The sequence below is a fragment of the Marmota marmota genome, unplaced genomic scaffold (assembly GCF_001458135.2).
Source record: "Marmota marmota marmota unplaced genomic scaffold, marMar, whole genome shotgun sequence".
Taxonomy (NCBI): domain Eukaryota; kingdom Metazoa; phylum Chordata; class Mammalia; order Rodentia; family Sciuridae; genus Marmota; species Marmota marmota.
In genome coordinates this window covers 563,292-582,913 of record NW_025999999.1, presented here as the reverse complement: position 1 = coordinate 582,913, position 19,622 = coordinate 563,292, and the positions used below count along the sequence as shown (strand labels likewise).

Below are 19,622 nucleotides of genomic sequence, written 5' to 3'. Positions count from 1 at the left end.
CAAATGAATCTTTTGTTTTATTTGAAGAGAACAGCTACATAATATAGAATATAACCTTCTCTAGGGCAAGTTAAATTTTCATTTAATTTTAGTTTTAATTAAACTTTTAATTCTTCTAAGCCCATTATCTCCTATCATCCTATATATAAGACACCTATAATGATCTCTAAAAATTTATAGGACACCTATAAAATAGTTTGATTTAGTTTTTTACAGCTGTCTTATATAGAGGATGACAGAACATAATGGGCTAAACTCTATTTCTTTCTAAAAGTTCTTTAAAATAACATGTTATAACAAGGAAGCTTGTGAAAAATTTTAAAATCATAAATAATCATTATATCCAAAGTTGGTATCACTTTTAAAATTAAGAAAAAGATTTAATTGTTGTTATAATTCTGTCCATTTACTTATAATGCTGATTGCTGCAATGAACATCCTTGCAGAAAAGCTCCTATTCCAGTCCTGCTCACTTCCCCAGAATAAATTATTAGAACTAGAAAAATATGTCAAAGATTATGTTTTTGTAGACTTTGGGCAAATATTTCTAAATTATTTTCAGTCATATCCCATATATGTAATTCTTTAATCCCTTAATTTGAGGGGTAGAAAAATAATACTTAGATATTCTTTGTTTGGTACTGGGGATTGAAGCACTGAGTCTACATCCCCAGCCTTTTTAAAATTTTTTATTTTGAGACAAGTCTGGCTAAATTGCTGAGGCTGACCTGGAACAACACAATCCTCCTACCTCAGCCTCCCAAGTAGCTGGGCATACAGATGTGTGCTACCATGCCTGGCTTTGATATTGTTTTATTTGGCTAGCACAATGAAAACAAATAAACTACAATACAGTCAAGCTGTGGAATATAATATAGCTACAGTACATATGAGGTAGACTTTATGTACTAACATGGGATGTTCAAGATAAATTAGTGTGAAAAAACAAGCCACAGAATAATCTTAAGGCATAAACTACTTTAAAAAATATTTTTTAGTTGTAGGTAGACACAGTACCTTTATTTTATTTATTTAATTTTATGTAGTGCTGAGGATCGAACCCAGAGCCTCGAAAGTGCTAGGTGAGCACTCTACCGCTGAGCCACAACCCCAGCCCGCATAAACTCATTTTTTGTGGAAAAATAAAGAAAAAAGAAAACTTTAACAATGATTACATGTAAATGGACACTTTTCATGCACATGGAGAAAAGATCTAGAAGATCAGATACCAAATTGCCTATAGTGCTTATAACAGAATTAAGAATAAGAGAGTTTGGATTGAAGATACTTAAAATGTCTGAATTTCATTACTGCTTGCATTTTGGGGCGGGGGTGATATGTACTGGGGATTGAACCCAGGGGCCCTTTACCACTGAGCTGCATCCCCAGTCCTTTTTATTTTGAGACAGCGTCTTGTCTAAGTTGCATAGGGCTCTGCTAAGTTGCTGAAGCAGGCCACAAATTTGTAATCCTCCTGCCTCGGCCTTCTGAGTAGCTGGGATTACAGGCATATGCCATCACACCTGAAATATGCATTTTTTTCAATAAATACAAAAAGAAAAACTTCAAAAGTTACAATAACAATATATTATCTCTATTAAGAGATCTTAAATCTTTCTGTAGTGTTGTCTAGCACTAACATTTTCACTCAGACCTATTTGGCACCATTTTGTTATTTTTCTATTCAATAGCATCATAATTCTATTTAAACTTTAATTCATTAAAATTATTTTACATGTTACTACTATCTGTCAAGGTTTTTAGAAACTTAAATAAGAAAACTCCTTGAGTCTCCTTACTTTTTCTGATTTTTAAACTTCAAAAATTTAAATAAAAAAAAAACTCCAAAAGGACTGATATGGATAGAAAAGTAGGAAGACATTTGTAGCCTTTCTGCAATATTTGGTTTTGAGTAAAGGGGAAGCCTTTGCACATAGACTATTTTCTCTGTCCTTGCATATATGTATTCACTCATTGCTATAGACTCTTAGAAGTTTTTGAAATTGACTAAGTTTATAATATTTGAATGTCAAGAATAATACTGATAGATGTACACTAAAGGAAAAAACCACAATCTTATTTATATAATAAGAAATGTAGTAACTTATTAAGTCATACAAAGTTTGCAAGGAATGAAGCATGCTCTTAAAATGACATTTACGGTAGTGCCTTTTTAAAAGGCCATTCTACTAATTTGCTTTATAACTCTGGAAATGACTATTTGTATGTGTGGGAATAACTGAACATAGAATACAAACCAGGAGTGATATTTAGTTCATTTCCTACAGCTAGACTCCAAACTTTCCCACGAACACTAGGGGGCAATCCCTGCCACCACAATTCTCGAACTCTTCTTGTACTACGCCTAGAATTAAAGGAGGAGAAAAAAGGAGAAAGTTACTTTTTATACCAAAAATACTAGTTGCATGATGGTTTACCTACGGCCAAGTGATCAGATAGTTTTCAAGAATACAGAGAGTTAAATATGTAACACATTCTTTCCTCTGGGTTTCATGCTTATAGACAACAAAAGCCTACAAAATATACATTACCTCAAAGATGGACAATATTAATTTGAAGAGGGCTACCTTTGACAGATACCCCTTAAACTAAAGATACAATAAGAATCAGAAATATATAGACAATTATAAAAACCAGGATAAGAGGGGCATAAAATGTGTGGCCAATCCAGTACCAAAAAAAAAAAAAGAAAAGAAAAAAAAAATCACAAAGAATCTACTATAGGTAAGGCCCTAGTTTTTGAGGGGCAGTAGTCTGCTGAAAGAGTGTAGGCTTTGCAGTCAGACCTGAGTTGAAATCTAGTATATTCACTAATTGTATAACCTTGGGCAAATCACTTAACCCTGTCTAACTTTGAGCTTTCCTGTAAGATAAATGTGAACAAAAATACAAACACCTTATAATATTACTAAGAATTACATGTGATTACTTGTATAAAAACATAATATAACACTGTAGTCCTCTCACTTCTCTTCAGGGGATACATTCCAAATTCCTAGTGGATACTTGAAACCTCAGACAATACAGAACTCAATATATACCATGTTTTTTTCCTAATATAGACATACCTACAATAAAGCTAAGCTTATAAATTAGGCACGTAAAAGATTAACAACAATAATGAAATTTTAACATTTATAAAAAAAATACTGAAATAAAAATTACATTTTCTCAAAAAATCTGGTTCTTTTATCTTTTCAACTAAAGGAAGTACTTTAAGCATCTCTTTGACATGTTTGAATTACAGGCATCACTACTTTTGCACTTGAGGCCATTAATAAGTAAAAGAAGGGTTATTTGAACATGAGCACTGCAAGACCATGACAGCAGTTGTGATACCCAAAAACGCTATTAAGTGACTAATGGGCAGATACTATATACAGCATGGATATACAATGTGGATATGCTAGGAAAAGGGACAATTTACAACCAGGACAGAGTGTGATGGCACAAGATTTTATCACACTTCTCAAAATGCTGCATGATTTAAAACTTGAGAATTGTTTATTTTTGGAATTTTCCATTTAATATCTTCAGACCTTGGCTGAACACAAAGTAACTGAAACTGCAGAGAGAGAATGGATAAAGTAGGTCTACTCTATGTCTCACATTGTTAATATTAAACAAATCATCAATGTACATCCTAGACTAGGCACTGCAGAAGATATCCCCAACCCTCCAGTCCAGAGGGAAGATAAAGCATTTACAAAAATATTATCAAAAAACAAAAGTCAAAATAAGGCAGGAAGTATATTAGTCTCAAAATATGATGATGAGACATTTACTGAAGAGAAAGATTATCTATAACACATTTCCCTAATTGTGAGAGAGGCATTTTAACAACACTTTAATACTTGATAAATGATCTTAAAATGAATATATGTTTGCTTGTTCTAAAACCTGCTATTATATCAATAATGCATCTTACATTAATGGTATAATAGAATGAAGAAAATTTGGTAAGTAAGGAGACTAAAAGTTTCATGAATCAACTAAAATTTTTTAGATGAGTCGCAATGAATAGGGGAAAGATTTTGATAGGCACAGAAAATGGCCAGTAAGAGAAGTACATATTAGAAACTGAGGGATTTATAAAAGCAAAGACATAAAGATAAACATGGAGATTTTCAGGCATTGATTGATTAGTGGTATAATTTAGCCAAAGCATAAGATACCTGACAGAAAGTAATAAAAATATAAAACTGGAAAGACAAGAAATTTGGATATGTACTTCAGGAAAAGTATGCTTACTTACATGACTTCCCAATTGGGCAGTATTTCATTGATCCAAATTACCATTGCACTTGCAATATTTTCTTCCTGTTTAAACCGTTCTTTCATTATTCTTTTTCTTTTATGTGCTTCTTTAATTTCTATATTAAAAAAGTAAGAATTATTTCAGTACAAATGAGCTAGATCAAAACCCCCTTCGTCTACCTAACTATAAAAAAGAGGTTTTCTCAAAAGAATCTTGTGATGGTAGAGAGGAGGAAAGGGAAAGTAGGAAAGGAAGAGAGAAAAAAATGGTCTTGATTTACATAATTTTAAAATAATATTCTATTCTACAAAAGTAAATGGAGGGGTTGGGTTGTGGTTCAGTGGTAGAGCACTTGCCTATCATGCATGAGGCACTGGGTTCGATCCTCAGCACCACATAAAAATAAAAAATAAAGATGTTGTGTCCACCGAAAACTAAAAAATAAATATTAAAAAATTCTCTCTCTCTAAAAAAAAAAAACAAATAAAATAAAGGTATTATGTAAAAAAAACCTAAATGGAATAAAGACGATAAAAATCATTCCCATAATAAATTGCTATTTCACATATTTATATTTTTACTTAAGGTACAAAGTAAAATCCTTTATGCATTAACTATGTAAAAAAGAAACAACTATGAGCAACTAACCAATACTCATTTTTCACAGAGGGGCTTATGAATCTCTTAATAATAAACATCATGACATTAAAAATCATTTTGCCAAGTTCAAGAATAAAACTTTTAAAAGGGCTAGAGCAGCTGGGTGTGGTGGCACATGCCTATAATCCTAGCGACTTCAAAGGCTGAGAAGGAGGATCACAAGTTCCAGGTCAGCCTTGGCAACTTAGTGAGACCCAGTCTCCAAAAAAAAAGAAAAAAAAAAAAAGCAGTGGTAGAACAACTCTGGGTTCACTCCCAGTTTAAAAAAAAAAAAAGATAACACTATCCAAGGGGTTGTCAGTATTTGCATTCAGACCAGTTCAACCCCTCTGAGTCTTAAAATTCTCTATATAATTCCATCACTTATGCTACAAACTCAACAAATTCTAATAAAAATTAATTAATTAAAAAATAAAAAAGAGCTGGAAAAATAATTTTGGTAGCACTATTAGTATACGAGCCTTTTTTGATATGATGTTTCACATTACTAATTAGATTGAAATAAAAAATTTCCCCCCACAAACTTATGTTTGCAGAAAATAACATGTCTAGAAATCAGAAGTCAATTTCAGAAAAATAAGTGAAGAGAGAAATAAATCATAAATCATATATATAAAGCATTGTATATAATTTTAGAACCAGTGACGACTTTAGAGATCAGCTAGCCAAACTATTTTCAACCTATTTCATATATGCCTCAGAAACTATCTTGAGGGGCAAGGAGGATATCAAAGTAGCTCCACTTTCTTACGTTTGTTTAATGTATTTAGATTCTATATGTAAAATATTCCACTGCTTTAAAAAAAAAGAATGTTGGCCTGGGGATGCAGTTCCGTAGTATAGTGCTTTTTTAGCATGCATGAGGCCCCAGGTTCCATCCCAGTACTACAAAAAAAGTATTAAAGGGAGGCTTGAAAAACCGGATCTAGTCAACTTCCTCCCATATTCTACAGATTAGGAAACTAACATTAGGCCTATTTAAAGTATCAAAGTCACATTAAGATCAAATAAGATTAAAGTTGTGGCCTTTTGATTTCACAATTTAATATTATTTATATCATATATTTTTAAGGATCATTGAATTATCTATAACTATCTTAAATATTAATCAAATAGTAAAGTCAATGTTAGAAGCCAGTAAAATCTCACTGGGTATGTTAGAAATAGTTCAAATTCTGTATAGTAAAATAAACTCAGTTAATGTTTAAATTTTTTTTTTTTTTTTTTGGTGGGGAGGGGACTAGGGATTGAACCCAGAGGCACTTTATCACTGAGTCACAGCTCTTTTTATTCTGAGACAAGGTCTTGCTAAGTGGCTTAGAGCCTTGCTAAATTGCTGAGGCTGACCTTGAACTTGTGATCCTTCTGCTTCAGTCTCCTAAATCACCAGGATTACAAGCCACCTTGTCCAGCTCTGTGCAGGCATTTTATAAAGATATAACTGGCCTTATGTATACTGTTTAACAATAAATAAGCAACTTAATTTCCAAAATATAACAAAACCAGAACTGTATACTATTGTAATATCCCATTTATATAAGTTAAAGGAAAAAAAATCAGTTGTTAATAGTTCTAAAAAATATTAGCGGTGTAATATTTTCTTAAAATACATATTTATCCTGAACTAACAATGGTCAGTATATAAATATTGTTAAGGTATTCTTATATTACTTTTTTGGACTGGAGAAGAAAATTAAAAAAGAAATGTCAGTTTATATTCATGAAATAATAAAATTTAAGACTGGAGAGACTATAAGTCACAAATGTAGATTATATTCTCACAGCCACTTAAGAAGTTATCTTTAAATATTAAAAACTATTAAATATCAAAAATCTAAACATTGTAAAAAATGACATGTATGAGTAAATTCATGAATATGTTCATTTATAAACTGAGACAGTAGGAGTCCAAGTTTTATGACTACAATTTCAAGATATAGACAGTCAGTTATCTTTCTCCTCTTGTTAGTTTTGTAAAAGTTCTTGCACAAAAATTATGCACTTACTCCTCTTTAAAAACAAACTTAATTATAATAGTAGTAGAGAAAAAGAATTCAGTATCACCTTGAAGACAGAATTTATAAATTTCACTATCTTCCTATCAAAATTAACTTATTAAAATCAGAAAATTAACTATCCCACTTAAAGTTAAATTTTATACCTCGTTTTTTAGCCTCAGCCACCATCTCATCATATTCTTGTCGGTGACGTAAAGCTTCTTCCACAGATTTAGCAGGAAGATTTCTGGGGGGAAAAAATTACTTGAATCAAGCCAGTTTTTCATTTTTTATTTCTGTGGTGCTGGGATCAAATCCAGGGCTTCACATATGCTAGGCAAGCACCTCCAGCCCAAGTCAATACCCCTCCTATCACCATTATTACTAAGGATTAAACCCAGGAGCACTGTACCACTGGGCTACATTCGTAGACCTTTTTATTTTGAGATAGAGTCTCACTAAGTTGCCCAGGCTGGCCTCAAACTTGCAATCTCCTGCTTCAGCCTAGGATTGCAGGCAGGTGCTACCATATCCAGCCCATGACAATTTTTAAAAGATTAACTTTTTATTTACTCTTCAGAGCCAGATATAAAGAATTTCTAACTTAACTTTCACATTTCATACATTTAGAAAGTGAGAGGATATTAAAGAAGAATAAATCATGGCATTTGTAGGTAAATGGATGGAGCTGGAGAATATCATGCTAAACGAAATAAGCCACTCCCAAAAAACCAAAGGCTGAATGTTTTCTCTGATAAGTGGATGCTGATCCACAATGGGGGGTAGGGTGGAGGCTAGGGAAGAGTGAAAGAACTTTGGATTGGGTGGAGGGGAGGGGGTGTGGGAGTGAGAAGGATGATGGAATGAAATGGATATTATTACCCTATATACATGTATGATTGCATGGCCGGTGTGGCTCTGCATCATGTACAGTAGCCAGAGGAATGAGAAGTTGTGCTCCATTTGTGTATAATGTGTCAAAATACATTCTGCTGTCATGTATAACTAATTAGAACAAATTTTTAAAAAGCAAAAAAAAAAAAAAAGAAATAAAAAGAAAGTTAAAAACTAAAAAGAACTCTGTATTTTAGAACAGAGCCAGAATCTAGGTTCCTATTATTTATAGTGTATATATTTCATGTATCTATAAATATTTATATATTTAAACATTTTAGACCTCAGCCAATACTTAAACCCACTTGCTAGAGTTTTCATTTTTTAGTCAAATTTTTGAGGTATAATTTACATATTATAAAATGAATAAACATTTTAAGAGTAATTTGATGTGTTTTGACAAATGTATTTATTCATGTAATCAATACCCCAGTCAGGATATAGAACCATCCATCATACTATAAGTTTCCTTACAGCCCCTTTGCGCCCAATGCTTACCCACATCCCATTTTACAAAAACTATATCTCTAATTTCTATTACTTGTTGTTGCCTTTATTAGAATTTCACTTAAGCCAGGTGTACTGGTGCATACCTGTAATTCCAGATATGTGAGACGCTAAAGCAGGAGGATCGTAAGTTTGAGGCCATCCTGGGCAACTTAGTGAGACCCTGTCTTAAAATTTAAAAAAAAAAAAGGTAGGGGGAAGGAGGGTGGCTTAGTGGTAAAAGCACCCCTGGGTTCATTCCCCAGTACCAATTTTTAAAATTTAAACTCTTTTGTGTTTAATTGCTTTTGTTCAGCCCCCACCCTTTAAAAAAAATATTTAGTTTTAGGTGGACACAACATCTTTGTTTTGTATGTGGTGCTGAGGATCGAACCCAGGCCGCACGCATACCAGGAGAGTGCTCTACCACTTGAGCCACATCCCCAGCTCAGCCCCCTTTTGAAATTCATCCATGATGTATTAGTAAAGTATTTCTTTTAACTGCTGAGAAATATTTAATTTATCCATATGGAAGGACATTTGAGTTGTTTCCAATTTGGGGTCATTATGATTACCACTATACATAGTAAAGTCAAATCTTTGTGTGGGTATTTGCTTTCATTTCTCTAGAATAAATATCTGAGAGTAGAATTCTTGGATCATATGGTTAAGTGCAGGCATACCTTTCTAACAAACTGCTAAACCTCTTTCAATTTATTAGAGGTTTAAGATGACATTCTCCCTAAAACTGTGATAATTAATCATATATATAACATTTTTCATTACCAAATCAAATCACTGATTTAGATATATGAAAATGTAAAAAGAAATACATTCGTATATCATCATTTACCAAATGTATCATAGTAATGTCCAATTTTAGGAATCTTTTTTTCTTTTCAACAAGCTAAGGTGAGGAAAAGCATGACAAATTTTTTCAATTTTACATTCTACCTTTTCCTCTCAAGTTAGTCAGATATTCAGGTATGTTTTAGCAAGAACGAATAAAGCTTAAGAATTCTGCTTCAAGTCATAATAGAATAAGAGCAACTAAGTTTACCCCATTGTTTCAAGTAATTTTAAAAATGGCAGGTCTGAAGGTGTATACCTATAATCCCAGCAGGAGGATAGAAGTTCCAGCCCAGCTCAGCAACTTAGGCCCTAAGCAGCTTAGTGAGACCTGTCTCAAAATTAAAAAAAAAAAAAAATACAAAGGGCTAGGGATATAGCTTGGTGGTAAAAACTTCCTGGGGTTCAATTCCCAGTTTAAAAAAAAATTAAAAAGGACAAAATATATTAAACAACAGGTTTCAGACAATGGATAACAGGTAACACAAGACAATGACTCTACAATTCCTGATCTTACTGCCTGAAGTTTCTAGGTCTCATATTGGCAGAGGAGAATTAAAAACAGGTCCCATGAGGCTTCCTGAGTTGAAGTCCAAAATAGCTAGAAGTTTCTGATCAGAAAACCAGAAAGAAGGGAGCTGCAGAAAAGTCCTCCCAAGTCTTTTGCAGTGTGTGTGTGTGTGTGTGTGTGTGTGTGTGTGTGTGACTAAACTATGGCCAGGAAAAGAACCACCAGAGAGGAATAGCTTGAATATTTTCAAAGATCACATGGGACTAGTCAGAATGTAAAGCCCTACTAAAAGAGTATCAGATAGTGTCCTTAGAAAGGCATTGACTTAGGTAATTAGGACAATTAGTAATTAGGACAAATTTGTCCCAGACTAAAGGCTTTTCTAGAAACACTCTAACAAAGATTAGCTTAAAAGGATCAAGCCAATTCCAAATAACTACATACCAGAATAAAGCCAAAAGATATACCTTTATAAGAATACAAAAAGTATAGCATCCAGCCATGTAAATCACAATTTTTGTCATCCCATAAGCATTACCAGAGATGTGAAGAAACAGATAAATACAATCAACAGCAACTATCCTATCATATAATGGATGATAGGATTATAACACAAGCATGATGAAATACCTGTTATATACTATACACACATGCATACTTACAAGATAAAATAAATCATGAGTATAATGAGACCTCAGAACCTAAATAAAACTTTTGCTTTTCTTTTTTATTTTTTTGCAGTGCTAGGGATCAAATCCAGGGTCTCATACAAGCTAGGCAAGCACTCAACCACTGAGCTTTGCCCCCCAAACACTAAGATAAACAATTTCTAAAATAAAAACACACAAAGTAAGACTCTCAGCAAATTACACACTGAAGAAAGAAATGGATGAACTTGAAGACATACCAACTTAAAAACTAGATAAAATGAAATACATAAAATACAAAAAGAGGGAGAGAAAGCCTAAATTAATTGGAAGATGTGGAACAACATCAAGCAGCATAACAAGCTTAATTGCCATCTCAGAAGAAAGGAGGGTGAAAGCAAAACAAACAAAAAAAAATTGAAGAAATAAAGGCTAAAAGTTTCTGAAATTGACAGAAGACTATAAATATAAAGATACATTAAGCTTAACAAACCCCAAACAAAAAAATGAAAACCACACCAAAGCATATGATAATCAAATTGAGGGGAAAAAACAGAAAAATGAGAAATCGAAAAATTATTAAAAGCATTCAAAAAGAAGAATTCACTGTTAAGAGACTATCACTACAAGAAATGTTTAAAAGAAGGAAGAAGAAAAATGACACCACAGGAAATATGGGGTAGTAAAGAGAGCACAGATGGCCCAAGGTATTACCTGGCAATAGAAATTAGCAAAATACTAGTTCTGCCTATTCCTAATCAACCACTTATAAGAAGCAAGGCACCAATAGCAGTGGCACATATCTGTAATCCCAGTGGCTCAGAAGGCTAAAGTAGAAGGAACTCAAGTTTGAGGCCAGCCTCAGCAACTTAGTGAGGCCCTAAGCAACTTAATGAGACCCTGTCTTAAAAATAGAAAGGGCTAGGGATGTAACTCAGTGGTAAAGCACCTCTGGATTTAATCCGTAGATCCCTAGTACTCTCTCTCCAAGCTACAAAAAAAAAAAAAAAAAGAGAGAGAGGGCTGGAGCCAGCAGCAGAGCGCTTGCCTAGCAAATAAAATGAAGATTTTGTCCATCTATAACTACAAAAAAAATTTTAAAGAGAGAGAGAGAGAAAGAAAGAGAGAGAAGCAGGAGCCAGGTGACTGCATGTATGATACTTAACAAACATTTTTTGAAAACTAACAAATACAATGAGATTGACAACTAACAAATATAATGGTTGCCCTTGATATTGCTAGAGAAGATGAAAAAATGAAAGAATTAACTCAGGAATTCAAATTCCCAGCTAAAGTATCCATAAATGACTGAAAGCATCTTTGTATGCTCTGAAGAAGACCCTTACTTTCCTTGACAGGCTGAGAATGCTGAAAATCAGTTTATTCATGCAATCAGTTTCAGAATCTCATCCTGTAACTGGCTGACTTTCAACAAAGTTGAAGTCCTAACTTCACAGGTATTTCTTGTTAAAGTGAGGGTACTGTTTGGGAAGGAATGGGATCATGAAAGTTGGAATGGAGATGTGTAGGAAAAGCTTGATGAAGCTGGGGACACTACACCTCTAAATTCTGGTGAGTAGAAGACACTTCTACACCATGGTAGGAAGGAATTGATCTCTGCACTGACTGAGCAAACAGTAACAACCTTCCTGGAGGCAGCAGACCTCCTCAGGACCCAATCTTTAACTCTTTTTGATTCTAGACCTAAAAGTAGACTTGAACCCAGAAGGCTGCTTAAGGTAATACCAAGTGAGAACCATGAGAAGGCACATTACATGCCCAAAAAACTATCTGAATTTTCTAATTTATACAGACAGAATGTGGGGAACACATATGAACATGAATATTAATAAAAGATACTAATAGATTGTGAGAATATGGGATAATGGTAGAAACAAGGACTAATGTTGAATAAAGCTGGATTAACAAATTTATTCATAAGGACTAAGGACAGATTCTGAGTTCAATGCTGCTGCTTAGGAATTTAAAAAGGCTCTAACAGTTGTTTAGTTGCTTGGCTAAAATATGAACCAAAAGACAGCCCACAGTGAGTTGAAAATGCCAGCTTTGATTTTTTTTTTTAAGAGAGAGAGAGAGAGAAAGAATTTTTTTTGAGAGAGAGAATTTTCTTTTTTTGAGAGAGAGAGAGAGAGAGAGAGAGAATTTTTAAAAAATATTTATTTTTTAGTTTTCGGCGGACACAACATCTTTGTTTGTATGTGGTGCTGAGGATCGAACCCAGAGCCCCGTGTATGCCAGGCGAGCGTGTTACTGCTTGAGCCACATCTCCAGCCCCAGCTTTGATTTATTTTACAGGAAGAAATCCAAAGACTTACAGATATTGGAATGTTAGAGTGGGGTTTCTCATTTAAAATCTACTCACTGGGGTTAAGACCTGTTCTGGAAATTGAACTTTTCAGGTAGTTCTACACTGGATTTTTTCATTTAGGTTTCATTTTTCTCTTTTTCTTTTTTTTGGAAATTAATGTTTAAAATACCTACATACAACTCTTAAAATAGCACACAAACAATAACTGGCTTATTAGTTAACCTAAGTACTGGTGTCACCTTCTTCAATCATCATTTTTGCAAAAAAACTTATTGTACAGTAGGTGTTCAATGATTATGATCCAAAGTTGAATGGACCATACAGTAAATATCCTGTCAGTCTTTGACAGTTTGAAAAAGAGAAGTGGTAGTATACTCTAAGTAACTTTATGCTATACAACGAATAAAGCAGAAAAACACATATATACATAGAAGGCTTTGGGGTAACTCACTAATTTAGTGTTCATCTATCTGGAAAAGTATTTTAAAATAGGATTTTTCAGTCTTAAAAATCAAAGGATGAATGAATATAATCCATCAAAAAAGATTACGTACCTCACTCAGCATTCTTAGGAACTACAAGAAAAAGACACAGCTTAAATATGATTCTTACCTCTTATAGAAGTGTAAATTAGTTATGGAGTTAAGACAAGTAACCATAATGAATAACTAAGATATTATATGTTAAATACATGGTATAATCATTTGCTGCTATGATCACTTTTCAAAGGTATCACATAAAAACCTATACTTTTGGTCACTTTTTTTACTTGTATCTTCAGGAGTTCTACTATTTTGTTTGGCACTGGTGTGTAAAGTAATTCAGTAAAGAAGCTAGAAGAGGGGTGGGGATGTAGCTCAGTTGGTAGAGTGCTTGCCTCACATGCATGAGGCCTTTTTTAAAAAAAAAAAAAACACAACATTATTTTTTAGTTGTAGTTGGACACAATACCTTTATTTTGTTTATTTTTATGAGGTGCCGAGGATCAAACCCAGGGCCTCGCACATGCTAGGCAAGTGCTCTACCACTGAGCCACAACCCCAGCCTCTCTTCAAGGCTAGTTTGATTTTGAAGGAGACTGGAATGGAAACAGGCAGAGGAAAAATAAAATTAACAAAAGAATAAAATTACAGAAATTCTCATATTTAAAATCCTCTAAATGAGACTTCAGATGATTAAAAGCTATAATTTTTCCATCTGTAATGAAAAGTTTCAATTATAAAAGCTTGTAAAGTCCAAGTTTCCAGAATACATTGAAATTAGAGACCAAGAAAAGAAAAAGTAGAACCATCACAAACTTCCTTTGCAGGGAAACTCCTCCTCTTTATATTATCACTGTGGCCTATGGAAAAATAAGCTTGCAATATCAATTGCCCGCTGAGGAAGAACTTCTCTTTTTGCATGTGTCTGACAGATGACTTCATAGCTGAAACAGTGGCATTACCACATGCCCAAAAAGCAAGAAAGCCATCTTGAACCCACCTGTACTCACAAACAGAAGAAACCTAAAAGTTACACAGATCTGTGCTCCAAACTTCCCAGTCTATGACTGGACAGATGTTAGCTGGCCCAATCTATTAGGAAGGTATTCTGGAAGAGATAAATTGGGAGTTTATTCAGTTGTACCTATCTATTCCTGTTTGGTTTTATACTCAATAAAATTGAAGTTTTCCTTCTTTTCTCTCTCTCTTTAGGCAAGCCCTCTACCAACTGAGCTATATCCCAGCCCATTTTCCTTCTTTTCTCTGAATCTACTTTTCAACTGGTTATACTAGAAGGAGGGATAAGTAATTAAGCACCCTCATATTCCAACATCATGTAAAGGTTCTGTTTGTTAGCTTTAGTTATATAAATGTGAGTCACATAAATCACTCCCTGCCAAAAGACTTTTCAAATTTAAAAAGATAAACAAAATTATTAATCACAGCATCTTAGATTTGAGAGAAATAGAGATCAATTTAATTCACGGATGGGCCAGCACACAGAAACAGAAAAAAGCTACACTATTTATTATCATTAATAAATTAATTTTATATAGTTCAATAGCAGAGTCAAAAAGGGAAGTGCTTTTTAAGCTGCTTATACCTTTTTGGTACACTGAGATCTTTTCATAAGGTTATTGTGTCTTGTATTTTACTTGAAGTCAATTTCATAGAACATTACTTCTAGGAACTGTGTGTACAAATTATAAGAATAGTTTAAAGAAGTATTAAATAGTTTATAGAAGTAGAAATCACTGAAGATTTAACAAGTCAACAAAGACAATATAAAAGATAAGCCTTAACCCTTAAAGTACTGGGTAGGTTTGAAATAGAAATAAGATAATGGCTTTTCAAGTGAGCATAATAATATGAACAAAAGCATGATGGCAAGAAATAAAACAAAGGTGTGATATATAATAGAGTATGGTGTAAAGAAACATTGTCTAGAACAGAACTTTGTAGGGTATTTTCATAAATGCCCTCTGGTAAGAAATTATCATTCTTGGTAAAAAAGCATAAAACATTCTGGATGAATTTTAATAAAGCTTAGAAAAACTCTTCTGGGAACTGAATTTATCTGCCTACTCAGCTGACAGTCAGGAGTCTAAAGAGCTTTAACCAAATATTCTTTTCTTGCTTTCTCTAACCATTCTTGCTTTTCTATAAATGTCTCCATCAAGAAAGGAATCTTTGAACTGGCCTGCTTCATTTTCATACCTCATAGTAAGTCTGAAATACAACTTTCACATGTTCTCATGACAAAATATCTTGAAAGCTTTTTTTAACAATTGAAAAATAATTATCAAATCAAAGAGTTGTATCAAAGTCACAATTCTTTAGTCAGAAGAAATATAACCAAAATAAAAAACAAGAAAGGCTAAGAATGTTCACAATGGAAAGAAAAAAATCTAATAAAAAAAATAATACTCCTGAAAGCCCAAGGAAGGTGAAAGGAGTTTAAGAAACAAATGGTTTGCTTTAGGGAGGATATATTTTGATTCAAAATAAATCTGACAATATTTTGAAGAACAGCAGCACTGTAGAAAATACAAAGAGTTCAGAGCTGAGAAGAAAAGAATTTAAGATGTTTTTCTGGGTATTAAGATTAGATTCTTAGGCTGGGGCTGGGGCTGAAAGGCAGAGTGCTCGCCTACCACTGGGTTCGATCCTCAGCACCACATAAAATAAAACAAAGCATAATAACATGAACAAAAGACATTGCGTCTACCTATAACTAAGAAATTTTTTAAAATTAGATTCTTACTGGGGATTAAACTCAAGGCCTTGTGTAAACACACACTCCCATCACTGAATTATACCTCCAGCCCCTCAAAATATATTCTTCTTTTCCCCCAAAGAATATTAATATTTATTTGAAAATAGCAGAACACTGCAATGGCAATAGCAAAGCCATACTGGTACTGCATGTGTCATAGTGAACTATGGGTACACTCAAAGAAGCTGAGACAAGGGGAAGTTTTTAAGGACAAAAATGAGGAGAATCACATTGGCTATTTTGAAACAATAATCTTTGAGGTTGAATAGAAGCTGCTGAGCAAAAGTCATTGTAGAAGTATTCTCTTTTTTTAAATACATGACAGTAGAATGCACTCAAAATACATTCTTAATCATATATCAACTGGTTGACATTCAGTAGTCACATGGTAAAAAGGGCAAGGACAAATACATCTTAAGTACATACTAAATGACATGAAAAAAAAAAAGATAATTTCCCCATGATACTAAGAAGCAGAATGCTGAAACAGAGACAAAAAGAGCCACATTTTGTTTTTGAATTTGTTTTTGTGATAGGGTCTTGATATGTTGCTCAGACTGGTTTTATTTCCACTGAGCCACATCCCAACCCTTTTTATTTTTCATTTTGAGACAGAGTCTTGCTAAATTGCTAAGGATGGCTTTGACCTTATAATCTTCCTGCCTCAGCCTCCCAAGTTGCTGGGATTACAGGCAAGCTCCACTGTTTCCAGCATGCAGACTGATTTTGAACTTGTGAGTTCAAGTGATCCTCCCATCTCAGCCTCCCAAGTAGCTAGGACCATAGGCACCATACCTGGCAAGAGTCAAGATTTTGTTTTATATATTGACTTACAGATATTTCTAGAATATATGCCTAAGAATTGAATATCATCAATATGTTCTCTCCTATTAGGATACATGACTGAGATTTAAATTTTTTAAAAAATTGTTTTCTCTGATTTCTTGATATTTTTTATGTGAAACAGTGAACAAAATTAAATCTAAGTTTAAAACATAATAGTGCTCTCGATGATCACTAAATACTTACGATGGTCGATCCTCAAGAATCAAGGCAGTGGTAGAAAGTGGCTCAAATTCAAAATTCTTTCGTCTTGAAGACTGAGGTGGTGGTTTACAGGTCCTCCCTGTTCGTGCTTCATACTCCTATGGTACATGAGATATAGTTTATGTAGATATTTTCTTGATTTTCAGTTCATATTATTAAATCTGTATCATTAAAGATATTATAATATAAATATATATGTCACAGATTAATTTTGTAAAAATATCAGGAAGCTAAAAAATAAGTCATATTTTTCCTGAAGCAACCTAAATTATTAATTTATTTTACATACAAGGTATCAAAGTGTGTAAGGAGAAGAAAAGATAGAAATAAACTCAATTAGGAAAAGATTTAAGGACATGCTTTTTATTATCTTCTATGGTATCAAATATCCAAGTCCAGCTTTCAATAATCTGTAAGCAAATAAATCTATTTTCTAAAGCTTTAGTCAGATCAACCATGGAACTGTTGAGATAGAATACAGACAATTCTGTTGTAATATTTTGAAAAGCTTTCTTCAGGATAACACTGAACCTCAAATCAAATGGTGGTTTTGGATTTTAACCCTCTGTGCACCTAACTACTATGAATATACTACTTACTCCATATTTTACACTTTACCACACATTTTATCCAAAAATATGGCCCAACACTCTGTCAAACAATTAACTAAAACTAAGAGACTTTCTATAATGTTTCTCTAACTCACTGAAACTGATAATCCTATTAAAAGAAATAAATTAACATAATATGCTCTTTTTTATTTTTATTTCTTTAGTGGTACTAGGTATTAAACCCATGGGTGCTTTACCACTGAGCTACATCCCTAGGCTCCCCCTTTATATTTTGAAAAAAGGTCTCTCTAAATTGAAAAGCCCGGCCTCAAACTTACAGTCCTTTTGCCTTAGCCTCCCAAGTCATTGGGATTCCAAGCATGCACCACAAGCTTGCCTCTCCCTCCATTCCCTGGAAAAGGATGGTTATTTATTCTTAGCATACAAGATTTTGTTTTTGTTTTTGGCAGTGCTGGGGATCAAACCCAGGACCTTGTACATTCTGGGCAAGTGCTCTATCACAAAAGCATATCCCCAGTCCCATAACATGTTCTTGATGAATGCATTTAAATTTTTCCATTTGAGCATTCTTTCATAAATGTTCATAACTTTATGAAATTTATGTGCCAAAGATCAGTAACAAATATACTAGCTTGGAATTTACAGAACCCACTCTTCCCCTTTCTAAAAAACCAAGTGAGCATCTGATTATCAATGGGTACCAATTATATTTTTCATGAAATTCTCAAAGATTATTCAATGATTTTATGAGTCACACAAGTTGACTAGAGGTTTGAGACGATATTAATATACATGAAGAAAATGGTCAGATGTTTCACTTATTATGTTACTTAACTACCATGGCCTATAATTATTTTTATTCTAGTATTACATCTTCTCCATCTCTAGTATTACATCTCAAAGACTATTTCTCCCTACTAATCAAACAATTACAAAATGTGAATCGATGGCTCTATCCCTCTTAAATATTTGGTGAAATTGATGGGGTTGGGGTTGTAGCTCAGTGGTAGAGTGCTTGCCTAGCACGTGCGAGGCCCTGGGTTCAATCCTCAGCACCACACACACAAATATATAAATAAAATAAAGGTCTTGCGTCCAACTACAACTAAAAAATAATTTTACAAAAATTTGGTGAAATTGAACCCTAATCTTATTTGAGATAAACTGCTTTTTTAAATGACTTGTGTTTTCTTAGGAATTCTCTATGAACTTCATCTTACTTTGTGATGCTACCCACTGTTTATAAAGGATTGTATTATTGTTTAACATTCACCTTTAGTTCTGTATCCCTACTTCCATATATTAAGTCTATACTCAATTAATCTGAGAGTTCCCTTGCTTAAGTGCACTGATATTTCTCCTTTCTCAAATTATTTAGAATTATATGTGCCCAAGTTTATAAGCACTTATTACAAAGAACCATACAGCCGTTCTGAGTCAAAAGTCATAGGGTCATTTTTTTTTCTTCTACAATTTTCTTTCCTAACATTCAGGATATACTCCTAATGTTCAATGTTTCTTTTTTTCTTTACCAATTTCAGAGTAACAGATTCTTGTTCTGCTAATAAATATAGAATGTTATAATTCAAATTCTGTATAATTTAAATAGTACTTTGGTTTCCTACATTGTGACTCAGTTTCACTGAATTCAATGCATATTATCCAATTTGGCAAACAAGTGCCAAATACATACACAGCAAATTGAACTTCTAATTAATACATTAATATTTATAGCAACTAGTACTTACTCACACTATGTATCATGCACTGTAAACACTTAGCACATTTAATTCTTAACCATATCAGATACCTCAAAGTAAAGGAAAATGGGTACACTCACTTGCTGAGTATGTCATATGTAGCAGACAGTCTACTCCAGGGCCTGGCTTTCAAATATTTACTATCTTGCTATATTAACAGTGAAGTAACTATTTATGACAATTAAGAATAAAGAGACTGACAGAAATCATTCAGTGAAAGACTCAGAGGAACTGGGACTATGAGGTATAGCTGAATAGTGAAGCACCTGCCTAGCATATGTGAGGGGTTCAATCCCCAGTACCAAAAAAAAAAAAAAAAAAAAAAAAAAAAAA

The 19,622-nt window shown here is 33.4% G+C and overlaps 1 protein-coding gene across 11 annotated transcripts in view; it reads right to left on the bottom strand.

The window, feature by feature from the left end:
- The window catches only part of LOC107149922 (TBC1 domain family member 12), a 53,768-nt gene that overhangs the window by 16,978 nt on the left and 17,168 nt on the right, over positions 1-19,622 (bottom strand). For 5 of the 11 annotated variants that reach the window (XM_048807027.1, XM_048807036.1, XM_048807029.1 and 2 more), the window contains 4 exons: positions 16,940-17,055; positions 7,101-7,183; positions 4,277-4,394; positions 2,259-2,365 (listed from right to left, as the gene is read on the bottom strand). In XM_048807027.1, the coding sequence (XP_048662984.1) occupies positions 2,259-2,365; positions 4,277-4,394; positions 7,101-7,125 (250 nt within the window). In that variant the 5' untranslated portion in view covers positions 7,126-7,183; positions 16,940-17,055. Of the gene's footprint in view, positions 1-2,258; positions 2,366-4,276; positions 4,395-6,286; positions 6,396-7,100; positions 7,184-16,939; positions 17,056-17,846; positions 17,921-19,622 lie in introns of those variants that run through there. The other 6 variants (XM_048807028.1, XM_048807030.1, XM_048807031.1 and 3 more) reach the window with 5 other exon arrangements.